At 38.1% G+C, this 14,069-nt stretch overlaps 2 protein-coding genes across 3 annotated transcripts in view; one reads left to right on the top strand and one right to left on the bottom strand.

Moving 5' to 3' along the window:
* DHX29 (DExH-box helicase 29) overlaps positions 1 to 1,596 on the bottom strand; it is a 43,139-nt gene extending 41,543 nt beyond the window's left edge. The window contains exon 1 of the mRNA XM_028119129.2: positions 1,055 to 1,596. Coding sequence (XP_027974930.2) covers positions 1,055 to 1,235 — 181 coding nt within the window. The 5' untranslated portion in view covers positions 1,236 to 1,596. The remainder of the gene's footprint in view (positions 1 to 1,054) is intronic.
* MTREX (Mtr4 exosome RNA helicase) overlaps positions 1,416 to 14,069 on the top strand; it is a 126,989-nt gene continuing 114,335 nt past the window's right edge. Inside the window, exons 1-4 of one of the 2 annotated variants that reach the window (XM_088023309.1) lie at positions 1,416 to 1,814; positions 8,743 to 8,809; positions 12,125 to 12,262; positions 13,670 to 13,736. In XM_088023309.1, the coding sequence (XP_087879435.1) occupies positions 1,700 to 1,814; positions 8,743 to 8,809; positions 12,125 to 12,262; positions 13,670 to 13,736 (387 nt within the window). In that variant the 5' untranslated portion in view covers positions 1,416 to 1,699. The remainder of the gene's footprint in view (positions 1,815 to 8,742; positions 8,810 to 12,124; positions 12,263 to 13,669; positions 13,737 to 14,069) is intronic. The other variant, XM_028119130.2, reaches the window with a different exon arrangement.

A 14,069-nucleotide genomic window follows, 5' to 3' on the forward strand; every position in this document is an offset into this window, starting at 1 on the left:
CTCCTTCCTCACTGAAGATCTTTGTACATGGAGTTCCTTAACTCTGCCAAGAATACTACTCCTCCCATTCTTTACAAGGTTAACACGTATCAGTCCTCCTAATCTCAGTTTAACTGTCACTTTTTCTAAGAGACCACGTATGACCCCTCCTCCTCCCAGGTAAAAATTAGGTTACCTTGTTAAATTTTCTTCCTTAGCTTTTCTTTGTGGCACTTAGTAAGTATGAAGCAATGTTCGTAGGATTATTTAATGCCTCTATCAGCCATTACATTAGCAAGGTCCATGAAAGGTGATGTGTCCATACTGCTCACCCCACCCATAACATCATGAAAGATACAGGGGTATCTATATGCACGATAAATGTGTTGGACGAATATTTCAGTAAAAACTACAAGCAAACAAGGTAAGCAGAACAAAACAGTACACCTGTTCATCTTTTGGAATCAGTTGTAATAGGGGCCCGCTCATCTGTAGCCGGAATCAGCAATCTCTTGTGTTATCAAACCAAATTGCACAGTACGCCAAAACAGCATGGTTATGGTAAAGCTCGGAGATAATTCCGCAATAGATTATACCCATATTCGGTGTGTTAGTACTGAAATTCTTACTACAGATTTTTCCATAACACATGAAAACACTACACCCCGGCTGAAAATGATAAGACGAATAAGTACAAATGGGTCTGGCTCCAGGAGGTTAGGAACTACACACCCTACCTCTGCATCAGCCTAGCTAGTTTAGGTGATGGCTCAAGACAGATCTCTGCTGAGACGGCAGCAAATGCAATTTTTATTCTGTTCTCGGAAGAAGAAGAAGGGGGGGGGGTGTTAGGTGGGAGACGCCAGGCCGCAACAGGGCTACTGTCATAACTTGGGAGGCCCCAAAAGCTTACACTGACCTAGAACAAGGCCACCAGATAGGGAACTAGCAGCTCCAGGTGTGGGAGATAACAAATTTTTGAGACCTAGGGCCCGCCCAAGTTGCGCTGGCTTCTCCCTTAGAACAGCAGCAGCTGCTCAGGGTGGAAAGCCCGGGGCCCCAGGACCTTTAGTACCTTGTTTGACTCGGGGCTCCTTGGTGCTGACGGCAGCGGCGGAGGGCGGCCTGGCCACGGACTTCTTGTTTTGGGCCTCCCCAAGGGCTGCGACCTCGGCGGATTTGGCTCTGGAAGCAGACACTGCGGCCCGGACTGCCGCGGCTCCCGGCGCCTTGTGTTTCTTGTTCTTGCCGCCCATGTTGCAGCTGTGGCAAAGAATGCCCCCGGGCAGATCCCGGAAAACACCGCAGCACCGCCTCCAAGGGCTCTTCACATTCCCCGGGTCTCACACCGCCGCCCTGCGTCCTCCATCCGGGCTTCTCGGGGCTGGGCGACCGCTGCCTTGCAATTGGACCGACTCACCACGGTTCCACCTCCTCGCCGCCCTCTAGGTGCCTGCGGCGTGCCGGTCCGTGTCGCCACTCTCCCTCTTTAAGTCAGGAAGCTGGCCACCCAGTAGTGGTCGGAAAGGAAAAGTCGGAAGAGAAGAAGTCAGGGAAGAATTCTGAGGGATGGGGTTGTATGACTAGATTATTTTCTTTTGTCTCCTAAGGGCGACAGCTGAGGCTTCCCTTGGCGTCACTGTTGGTGCGCTCGCAGAGCATCGTGGGTAGGAGGGAGATTTGGTCTCCCCGCTCCGAAAGATGGCGGACGCTTTCGGGGATGAACTGTTCAGCGTGTTCGAGGACGACTCGACCACCGCGCCCGGAACTAAAAAAGACAAGGAGAAAGAAAAGGGGAAATGGAAGGGGCCGCCGGGGTCTGCGGAAAAGGGCGGGTAAGGAAGATGTCAGGAGGTTTTTTTTTTTTTCTCTCTCCTCAGTGCCGAGGGGGAGAAAATACAACGTTCTTTTGTAGAGCATGAGCAACTGGAGCGTACAGCGAGTGGCGTCGGGAAGTGTAGGGGTTTGGGAAAACTGTTGAAGGAGGAGGAAGGCTTTTGGTTTGGTGAATCGGGATTTTGGTGTTCCCCGGTGTCCGCAGGCAGCGTGAGCTCCTGCCACTACAATTCCTTAACGCCTAGGTTGCTGACTACCCTGGTGTGCGCCGTGGGGTCGGGACGGGAGGTAAGGTATTTCTTAGGTTTGTACCCCGCAATACCACAATGGCACAGTCTTTAATAAATGAGACTAATGACCAGTTCAGTAAAGGGTTAAGAAGCTTAGAAAACGTGACTTGGATTGACTTGGTACCGGCAAACAGCGGCAGGAGAGAGAAATCTAATCTCCATGCTTTCGCGTTTTTTGCCCATATAAAGAACGTGAGAGTGCGTACTACTGGGGTTGTGAGGATCAAGTGAGATAATATATGTAAAGCACCTAGCTCCACGTAACGGTGCTTAGCACGTAATACATTGTCAAAAGCTGGTTATCGTTGAGTTTACTAAGAAAATTTTTAAAAAACTTACCGGTTCCTAAACATATATATAGACTGATGAATAAAACTACCTTAAAGTGTACGGAATCGTTTATAGTAGAACAAGAAAAAGTTAATACGTGAATTAAAATAAGACGATTCTAAATACAAAAGTAAGATGGTTCATTGTTTATCAACAAAATTTAATGTTGACTGGGGGAGATACCAGGAGAGTAAATTAAATTACACATGATTTTGCTCTCAAGGAATTTTTAGTCCTGATAAAGAGAACAGGTACATATTTTAAAAGTTAGTAGATGATTGAGATAAAATAAGTTGTGTATACAGTTAATTGCTATACAGGTTCAGTAAAGAGATCTCTATTTGTGTCATTCAGGGAGCCTTACATGCAAGAGGAAATGATTTGTTACTCGTGGGCAGATTTTTTTTTTTTTTAAACAAACTGGGATAGAGGGAGTGTTTGCTTGGGACAACAAGATAAAACTGAGAATAAAAATTGGTTTTAGACTGTGAAGGATCTTGAATATCAAGCACGTTAATTTAAATTTCATTTTTAAACCCTGGTGAATAAGGTTTTTGTGGTTTTTTTTTTCCTAACTTGCTGATTGGGTAAGTAGAGTGGTAATTTAGGAAAATTAACTTGGTAGTGGTTGTCAGAGTATATTGAAAGAGGAAAGATAGTAAAATAAAAGTAAGAAAGTAGATTAAGGAAGTATTTTAGTTTAGGAAACCAAAAGAATCTCAAGTTAGGAGGTGGCAGAAGGAAGGAAAAGGAAAGGTGTAAAATGTGAAGAAAAGTGACAGGCCTTAACAATGGAACAGGCCAGAACAATGGAAAGGGAGTCAAAAGAGAGAGATTTTGAATTTGGATATCAGGAAGAAAAAAATGTAAGGAAATTTACAGGAGCTTTTGATTTGAAAATGAAATTAATTTGACTTGAGACAAAGTGAAGTTACAATAGTATATCCAGATGGAGGTGTCCAGTGGGCAATTTTAATTAGGTTTTGGGCAAACCTCAAAACTGGAAGTATACATTTGGATGTTGCTTGAATTGGTACTGCTTGAGTTGGAGATCCCTTTGGGCAAGTACTGAAGACAAGGATTAGAGAAACAGAACAATCAGGAGTGTGAAGTGTCAGGTAAGTAGGAGTCAAGGTAGAAAAGTAGTCTTTCTCATTGAGTTGGAAAGAGTTGGGAGAGTTTCGGGGCAACAATTCAGGGAAAATGAGAAAGGAGGACAGGTTCTTGCGTTTTTTTTTCCCCCCAAAGAGGAATAATTAATAGTTCCTGTAGTCTGAATGGGCAACTGCGATGTGATGAAGACAATACACAAGTAATTTCCGACTTTAGTAAATACTGTACTTCATAATTACTAGGGTAAAATTAATTCACTTTGTACTGTACTAGTGGTAAGCAAGTGAAAGTTTGTAGGATACAAAAATTTAATTTACATTTTAATTTTACTAGGAAATACATGAACATTAGAGAAGGGAAATACATAAGAAAATATAGAACACTAGGGACTTAAGGGATTTTATTTACTAACATTTCTAGCTAGGTGTGGTTTTAGGAAAAAATCCAATTTGCCTGATTCCAACTATCACACTATGATAATTGTTATTCATATCATAATATGCATGATTTCTATCCAATTTAGGTAACATGGGGCAAATCGTGGAATTTAGAGAAACTTCTTGTGTATTTTATACTCTAGATCAAGTGGGTACTTTTAAGAAACTTTATATTATGAAAATTATTAATATATGGCTAGGGTGTGGGAGAGCATGGAGAGAGAATAGTATGAACTCCATGTGGGCGCCTGGGTGGCTCAGTTGGTTAAGCGACTGCCTTTGGCTAAGGTCATGATCCTGGAGTCCCCGGATCGAGTCCCGCATCAGGCTCCCTCTGACGCTCCCCCCTCTCATGTGCTCTCTCTCTCTCTCATTCTTTCTCTCTCAAATAAATAAATAAAATCTTTAAAAAAAAAAAAAAGAACTCCATGTACCCACACCATTGTCAGCAGTATCAAGTCAGGGCCAATCTATTCCTGCACCTCCCCGCCCCCCCGTTTTTTTTTTAAATCAAACGCTATTCCTCATGTTATTTTTCCCTAAATATGGGATAAGTTGCATCTTACTGATAATGACTTTTTTCCTAGGATGGTTATCATGCCATTATTATACCCCAGAAAATTTACATTATTTCCTTAATATCATTGGAGATCTTGGAAATGTTATCTTGATTGTGGTGGTGATTTAGGAAACTTTACAGACTTTTTTTTAAAAGATTTTATTTATTTATTTGACAGAGAGACAGCGAGAGAGGGAACACAAGCAGGGGGAGTGGGAGAGGGAGAAGCAGGCTTCCCCGCGGAGCAGGTAGCCCGATGCCGAGCCTGATGCGGGGCTCGATCCCAGGACCCTGAGATCATGACCTGAGCCGAAGGCAGCCGCTTAACAACTGAGCCACCCAGGTGCCCCTAGGATACTTTAAATATACCCTAATAAAGCCTAAAAAAAGATAAAAAAGAGTGCAAAGGAGTGCAACATACCAAATCATAAAAATCCATTCATCAAGAACTAAACACATAATCATACACCCATGTTGGTCACCATTAGAAGTTCCTTAGGGCACAACTCATTTCTCTTCAAACTGATCAGGAATCAATCATTTTCCTCCCTTTCTTCTGTGAACCATATTTCAGGGTAAACAGCTGATAGAATGTTCTTTTTTTATACATAGATTTGAGGTAATAAATGCAGAAAGGACAAAAATAGAAAAAAAATCACCGTTTTGCTGGGGTGCCTGGGTGGCTGTCATTAAGCATCTGCCTTCGGCTCAGGTCATGATCCCAGGGTCCTGGGATGGAGTCCAGAATGAGATTTCTCCACTTGTCTCAAAGGTATTTTATTGTACTTGGTTTATTTGAATCAGGATTCAGACAAAGCTCCTACACTGTTTTGGTTGTTACACCCTTAAGTCTTATTCTACAACAGTCTCCCTCTTTTTTCCTTATGCCATTGATGTCTTTTGGAGGGATAGCTGAGATGAAGAGCCAGGTCCTTTGTCCTCTATAGTCTCTATAACCTGAATATGCTTTCTTAGGCTGTTATTTAACTAGCTCTTACATCTTTAAGTATTTACTGTAAATTATCCTTATATCTAAAGCTTAACTGTCTAGTGTAATATCTACTATGCCCCTGTAGGTGTTACACACTTAAACTGTAGCTAGTCAGAATTGATATGTGCCCTGAATGTGCAATACACACTAGATTTTGAAAACTTAATGTAAAAAAATGCAAACTGCCCCATTAATTTGTATCTTGATATTGAATTGAGAGTATTTTTTATATATTGGATTAAATGAAATATATTAAAATTGACTTTAATGCTTTTAATATGGTTAGAAATTTAAAATTACATGTAAAGTTTGCATTGTATGTGTATATATTTATCAGTGCTGATAATAGTTAATTAGATTCAGGAATCTAATTTAGCTAGGAATAATACACAGTGCTGCTGTGTACTTCAGTTGCATTACATCATGAGACATATGTAGTTTTTAAGATGGATGAGTGGGTTAAAATAGATGAGCCTTATCCCTCTTCAGCTTTTCACATAATGGCTTTAGCACGATTGTTGCCTTGCTCCATTATTTCTGTGGTGGTTGGCAAAATGGTGATTTTTTTTTTTTAAAGATTTTCTTTATTTATTTGACAGAGAGTTAGCAGAGCAGGAACACAAGCAGGGGGAGTGGGAGAGGGAGAAGCAGGCTTCCCGCTGAGCAGGGAGCCCGATTAGGGGCTCCATCCCAGGACCCTGGGATCATGACCTGAGCCAAAGGCAGATGCTTAATGATAGCCACCCAGGCACTCCAGCAAAATGGTGATTTTTTTTTCTATTTTTGTCCTTTCTGCATTTATTACCTCAAATCTATGTTTAAAAAAAGAACATTCTATCAGCTGTTTACCCTGAAATATGGTTCACAGAAGAAAGGGAGGAAAATGCTAGATTCTTGATCAGTTTGAAGAGAAATGAGTGTGCCCTAAGGAACTTCTAATGGTGACCAACATGGGTGTATGATTTTGTGTTTAGTTTCTTGTTGAATGGATTTTTATGATTTGGTATGTTGCACTTTTTTATCTTTTTTAAGCTTTATTGGGGTATATTTAAAGTATCCTAAATCACCACCACAATCAAGATATCATTTCCAAGATCCCAAAAATGCTGAATGCCTTTTTGTAGTGTATCCCTCTCTCCAGCCCTGCTTCCAGGCAACTCCTGATCTTTCTGGCATTGGAGAACAGCTTGCATTTTCTAGAATTCAATTTAAATGGAATACAGCAGTGTATATTCCTTTTTTGCCTGGTTTCTTATATTCAGTGCTTTGGAAATTCGCTCAGTTGAGCTGTGTATCTCCAGTTCCTTTTGTTGCTGAGTAGTGTTCAGTTTATGGATAACCATATATGTTTATACCTTCATCTTTTGACACTTGAATCTTTTGTGTTAGTATTTTTTGTTACTTCTACCAATGAGAACTCTTTAAACTGGTTCTTTTGACAAGCTTAGTCAGTCTTTGATAGCTTTTGTGCTTTTTGGCAAAAGATTTTCTAGACTCATAGTATACATTTTCAGTCCCAAACTTGGAATGTGATCTCTCCAAAGGGTCTCTAGTTCCTTATAGTGGGAAATGTTATTTGGTGCTTAGCATGCTCATTGCGTCAGGATTTAATTGCTTTTAGGCCTTTAGAGTGGAAGGAACTGGGGAATCACTGTTATTAGAAAAAATAAAGTTCATACTGACTGATGATATAATTAATATTACAAGGTTTTATTTGGCTTTGATTTTGATAATTGTATCCTTTTTTTGCTGAAAATCTTCATACCTAATGATAATTACATAATTAGACTTTTTGTATTCTTACAATAGTTAAAAAATAACAATACATAGTAGTATTGCCATTCAGAATAGAATATTCAATAGTGGTTCTACTATGTGGTTCTTTTTGTCCTTAGAAAAAAATATATCACACTGACAGTGAAAATGCTCTTTAGTAGTTCCTTTTCTAAATGTTTATGCTAAAAATTTGATACCTGTTGTGTTCATTTGTTTCAGTTTATTTTCTGCTTTTAAGGATTGCTAAGAATTGAATTTTTTTTTTTAAGATTTTATTTATTTATTTGACACAGAGAGAGAGAGCCAGAGAGGGAACACAAGCGGGGGAGTGGGAGAGGGAGAAGCAGACTCCCCGCTGAGCAGGGAGCCTGATGTGGGGCTTGATCCCAGGACCCTGGGATCATGACCTGAGCCGAAGGCAGACTCTTAATGACTGAGCCACCCAGGCACCCATAAGAATTTAATTTTTAAGAAATTATGTAAAACATTATTATTTTACAGTTCCAAAATCAAAAGTATAAAACAGTACATTCTTGCTTTTACCCTTGTGTCTTCTGCCCTGTTCTTTCCTCCCCTTGAGTTTTTGGTTTCTTTTCATTTTTCTTTCTGAAAATGCACATGTGCATGTGCACGTCTGTGTCTGTCTTCTCCACTCGTTGTTATACAGAAGATGCCGTTTAAGAACTGTTCTTCATCAGGGCGCCTGGGTGGCTCAGTCGTTAAGCGTCTGCCTTCGACGCCTTCGGCTCAGGTCATGATCCCAGGGTCCTGGGATGGAGCCCCGCATCGGGCTCCCTGCTCTGCGGGAAGCCTGCTTCTCCCTCTCCCACTCCCCGTGCTTGTGTTCCTGCTCTCGCTGTGTCTCTCTCTGTCAAATAAATAAATAAAATCCTTTAAAAAAAAAAAAACAACTGTTCTTCATCATTTTTCACTTAACATGATGAAATAGACATAGGTCCATGTTAGTAATATAGAGCTCTTTTTTATAGCTGCATGGTTGTAATTCCTTATGTGGATGTAATGTAGTTTATTCCATCAGTATTCTTTTAGTAGACATTGGGTTATTTTCCGTTTTTCACTATTACAAATAGCCTTGTACATGTTTGTCTTTTTTTAATTTTTAATTTTTTAAGATTTTATTTATTTATTTGACAGAGACACAGTGAGAGAGGGAACACAGCAGGGGGAGTGGGAGAAGGAGGCTTCCCACCTGAGCAGGGACCCCGATGCAGGGCTCGATCCCAGGACCTTGGGATCATGACCTGAGCCGAAGGCAGACACTTAACGATTGAGCCACCCAGGTGTCCCTTTCCTTTTTGATTTTTAAAATTATTTTGCCATTTTTCTTTGGGATAGATTCCTACAAGTGGAATTACGAGGTTAAAGGGTAAATGTATGTCATTTTGCTAGGTTTTGCCAAATTCTTCACAGGAGAGGCACCGTTTTGTGTTTTCAACAGTGTGGCAGGCAGAATGGTGCCTCTCTCTTCTCCCCCACAGTGAGGTCTATGTCTCAGTCCTGAGAACAAGAATCAGAATTAGAAAATTAACACCGATACAGTGTTATCTATCTACAGACTTACTCATGGTTTGCCAATTGCTTTAATATCCTATATGAGCAATGGATTCTGTATGTCTAGAAATAACATTTTCATGCAGTTTCAGTAAATCAAAAAATTACTCTTTTGGGTACTTGACTGGCTCACTCATTAGAGTATGCGACTCTTGATCACAGGGTTGTAAGTTCAAGCTCCCCACTGGGTGTAGAGATTACTTTTAAAAAATAAAATCTTGAGAAAAATAATAAACTTATTCTTAAAGAGTAAGCCTGTTATCTATGACAATTTATTTCCATCCTTCTGTTTAACTCAGGTGTTTAAAGTGTGCAAGTTCTACATGTGACATACATACCAAGCTATAAGAGAAATAAATAATTGGAGACCTAAAAGTCTAACATGCAGTAATGAATAGTAGAGGTCTTCTGAAGGAAAGTGTTCTATAAATTTAGGTTTTAAGTTTCTCAAAGTTATACAAACTAAATTTTTTTGTTTTAGGGTTGTCACCAGCTGCTAATAAGTTTTAATTGTGATGGTTTTATTGATGCTTACTAATTCAAGGATAGAAGAGTAGAATGTTAGAACTAGAGGAATCTTAGGTATCTTCCAAATGTCTTACTTTACTGAGGCCCAAGGATATTGATGGCTTGTCCAATTGAGATTCACATAAGTAGTCAGCAGCAAATATGGGATAAGAGTGAACACCTTTCCAACTAAGTTGGAAGTAATAGGATTTACAAATTTCAGGTTTTGCTAAGCGTCAAAGAAGGAACTTTGTTATGGAAAGATTGTTAAAGCATACAGATCGTTACTATTTGTTACTCTTTAAAAAAAAAACTTTAAAACATGAGAGAAATGTAAAAGTCCATAAACTGAATTTTCATAAAATGAACATACTGATGTAACCCCCATTTGAGACAAAAAATAGAGTATTTCAGACATCCTCCTTTTCCCCCCAAAAAAGTGACTATCCTGATAACATACTAGTTTTTTTCTGTTTGTGAATATTATGTAAATGGAATCATTCAGAATATATACCTTTGTGTCTGACTTTGGCGTAGCATTGTTCATGAAATTCATGATGGTAGCTATCTCAAGTTGAATGCAGAAAGAGATGCAGACTCCAGATGCATTCTCTTAAGACAGACATTAAAGAGATTTGTAAAAATATAAAACAGTGCCACCCTTCTCATTTTGAAAATACTTTTTATCAAGTGTTATTTATGTTAATATTATGGTTTTGTTATTGCTATTTTAAAATGAAATAAGTAAAGAGGGGTGCCTGGGTGGCTCCGTTGTTAAGCATCTGCCTTCGGCTCAGGTCCCGGTCCCAGGGTCCTGGGATCGAGCCCCGCACCGGGCTCCCTGCTCAGCAGGAAGCCTGCTTCTCCCTCTCCCACTCCCCCTGCTTGTGTTCCCTTTCTTGCTGTGTCTGTCTTCTGTCAAGTAAATAAAATCTTAAAAAAAAAAAAAAATGAAATTAGTAAATATTTAAAAAATTCTCAATTTTAATATCTGATGTGGTAAATACCAGTAGGTATAACTACATAAACAAAATGCCTTGAAATCCTCCATCATTTTTAAGACTTGTAACAAATTCAGAATTCAAAAATTTGAGAGCCACTGATTCAGTATAGTCTAATTTATTTTCCCTGTGAGTAATTATTTTGAGCTTGTTTTCATATGCTTACTGGCCATTTGGATATCCTCTTTTGTAAAATGCCTGTTCAAGTCTTTATTATCATTTATTTATTTATTTTTAAAGTTGTAATCTCCACCCCTGTATTTTATTTAGATATATGGCTTTTGTCAGTTATATTGGTTCAGATGTCTTCTACTCTGTCTTGCCCCTTTGCTCTCTTAATGATATCTTTTGATTAACAAAAATTCTTAGTTTTAATGCACTCCAATTTATCAGACTTAATTTTTTGTTAATAATTCTGTGTCCTATTTAGTAAAACATGAAAATACTCGTTTTATCTTCTAGAGACTTTGTTTCACCTTTCATAGTTAGATCTAAAATCCACATGTAATTGTTTAATGTAACAAGCATGTAGGTCAGATTGAATTCCTGTCTGGATATCTAGTCCACTAATACCATTCATTGTCACTACTTTTGACCAATGAATCCAACCACAAAGAAAAACTTTTCTCTTTAATAGTAATATCATGGGACAAGCGAAAGCATTAAATTTTTATTGAAGGTGCTCATGTAAATAAATGTTTAACATTGTTTTAATTTATAATTTTTAGAAGTATGTTAATTATGTTAATGTGAGCTGTAGAATATTTTTAAAGCAAAATTTACAACAAAATATGAAATGTCAAAAGAGTACTGTTCAGTTTTTTTTTAAATTTAAATATGTTAGTCACTGTTCATAACATCATTAGTTTTTGATGTGGTGTTTCATGATTCATTGTTTGCATATAACACCCAGTGCTCCATTCAGTACGTGCCCTCCTTAATACCCATCACCGGGCTAACCCATCCCCGACCCCCCTCCCCTCTAAAACCCTCAGTTTGTTTCTCAGAGTCAATAGTCTCTCATGGTTCATCTCCCCCTCCAGTTTCCCCCCCTTCATTTTTCCCTTCCTACTATCTTCTTTTTTTTTTTTAACATATAATGTATTATTTGTTTCAGAGGTCTGTGATTCATCAGTCTTACACAATTCACAGCACTCACCATAGCACATACCCTCCCCAATGTCTGTCACCCAGCCACCCCATCCCTCCCACCCTCCACCACTTCAGCAACCCTCAGTTTTCTGAGATTAAGAATTCCTCATATCAGTGAGATCATATGATACTTGTCTTTGTCTGATGGACTTATTTTGCTTAGCATAATACCCTCTAGTTCTATCCACGTTGTTGCAAATGGCAAGATTTCGTGGGGTTTTTTTTGATGGCTGCATAATATTCCATTGTATATATATATATATATACCACCTCTTCTTTATCCATTCATCTGTTGATGGACATCTTGGCTCTTTCCATAGTTTGGCTGTTGTGGACATTGCTGCTATAAACATTGGGGTGCATGTACCCCTTCGGATCACTACATTTGTATCTTTGGGGTAAATACGCAGTAGTACTGTCCAGTTTTATTAGGGTATTCTGGTCTTTAGCCAGTTTTGATTTGTACCATCTGCTTGCATGACTTTCTATAAATGGCATCTATTATATATGGAATAATTTATAAAATCACTGGAAGGAAGAACTGATACTGCAGAATTGATTCTAAACCATTTACATTTCAGGAAACGTTTTGATGGTAAATTGCAATCAGAGTCAACTAATACTGGAAAATCCAAGAGAGATGCAGATTTTGAGGGCACAGATGAACCGATTTTTGGAAAGAAGCCTAGGGTGGAGGAATCAGTAACTGAAGATTTAAGGTAGTATTTCCATTGTCATAAATGTTAGTAACTCTTAAATTAGATGGTTGCATGAAGTCTGGAAAATTACTTATATGTTGCTACTTTATAAAAAGTATTTGTTGAATTAAAGAAATGAAGAAAAATATTTTTTAGTTATATTCATACAAAAATAATAGAATGTCTGTCTAAGTTTAGGGAAATGGAAGACAATATAGAAAAGATTTATCTTTTACTATTTTAGAACCCAACTTTGAGAAAGAATCCTGAAGCCTGATTTTTTTTTTTTAAAGAAAAATACCCCCACATTTCCTTTATTTGTTAATCTCCCAAGAAGAGGATCACTGAGAGTAGAATAAATGGAAAGAATAAAACAGACCCAATGGAAAGTCTAAGTGAGAAGGAATATTAAGAGGAATTCTTACATGTTCCAATAGAGTGGCTATGAATCTCAAGACTGCTATCAGTGAGGGAGACCCCAAAGTCTAAGTGAGAAGGAATATTAAGAGGAATTCTTACATGTTCCAATAGAGTGGCTATGAATCTCAAGACTGCTATCAGTGAGGGATATCTGTGACTGAAATAGCTGGTATTTCTCTTCTAGAAGAGAAATAGAATTTGATACCACTTACTTAGGTTGATCTGTTTGTTGCGGTGATGAATCTTCACAGCTTTGCTTCTCTCTTCTCGTTATGCCATATTTTGGCTTGGCACTACCATGAAGAATTTACTCTTTCTGTGAGTTTTTTAAACCAGTTAGCTGTTGTAGCTAGCAAATAGCTACTATTAATGGTGGTAGATGTGTCACTGAAATATTTCAGATGCACCGTTTTCCAAAGCTAGTGTAATAGGTTACAATATAATATTGGCAACTTAAAATCATTGTTGCTTATTGTAGTAACCCTTGGGTTTTGTCCAAAGTATGATTTTTTTCAGTTTATCCACAGTCCTGTCCTTTTCAGAGTCTAAACAGAACCTAGATAAGAACTTAGGATTTTGAAGAGAATAGGGAACACTTCTATAAATTATAGCAATGTCTTTATTAACCTAGTTTATTTTGTACTCTCTATCATGTAATGGTTTTTATAACCAGCTTCATGTTTTGAAATGCTTTGGAGGGGTGCTTTTTTTTTTTTTTTTTTTTTTAGTTACTGGAACTAAGCTGGTACAGTTCTTTGAATAATCCATTTGGCATCTGCACTCTATTTGTAAATGTAGATGTTAACTTATTATTTTGAATTCTCAGCATAGATTTGAGTAATTGGAAAAATTTTTTGAATATTCTTAATAGCAATTTTTTTCCAATTTTAATACTGATAATTGGGCAGTGTCATTTTCCTTAACAGTGCAGACTGGAGGCTTATTATCTAATTATAAAAAAATAATTTCTTTTAACGTAACTTAAGTACTTTTTTTTTTTTTTTTAAGTTTGGCAGACTTGATGCCCAGAGTCAAGGTACAATCTGTTGAAACTGTCGAAGGGTGTACCCATGAGGTAAGCAGAAAGAATATATAGGAAGTTGGTGTTATTATTGGGAGTTTGCTTTTAGCTGTCTGATATTGATCATTAGCAAGCAGTTTAGTCTTAGGGGCTTTGGAAACAATGATAGTTCCTGTGGGATATATAGTCCAGTGGAAGGAGCTGGGGCTTTGTATTCTAAACTGAACTCAGATCTTGACACAGCATTTTATTTACAGTCTTAGATTAATTTCTTAACCTTTTTGACATTGTTTTTTTAATTTTTAAATTTGGAATAATGTGATTTACCTCATGGGGCAGTTGTGAAGATTATAGAAGAAAATTAGCATAAGGGACCTGGCACAGAGT

This window comes from Eumetopias jubatus, unplaced genomic scaffold (assembly GCF_037043125.1).
Source record: "Eumetopias jubatus isolate StellerSeaLion01/CBP00866 unplaced genomic scaffold, mEumJub1_p1.0 scaffold_5, whole genome shotgun sequence".
Lineage (NCBI taxonomy): Eukaryota > Metazoa > Chordata > Mammalia > Carnivora > Otariidae > Eumetopias > Eumetopias jubatus.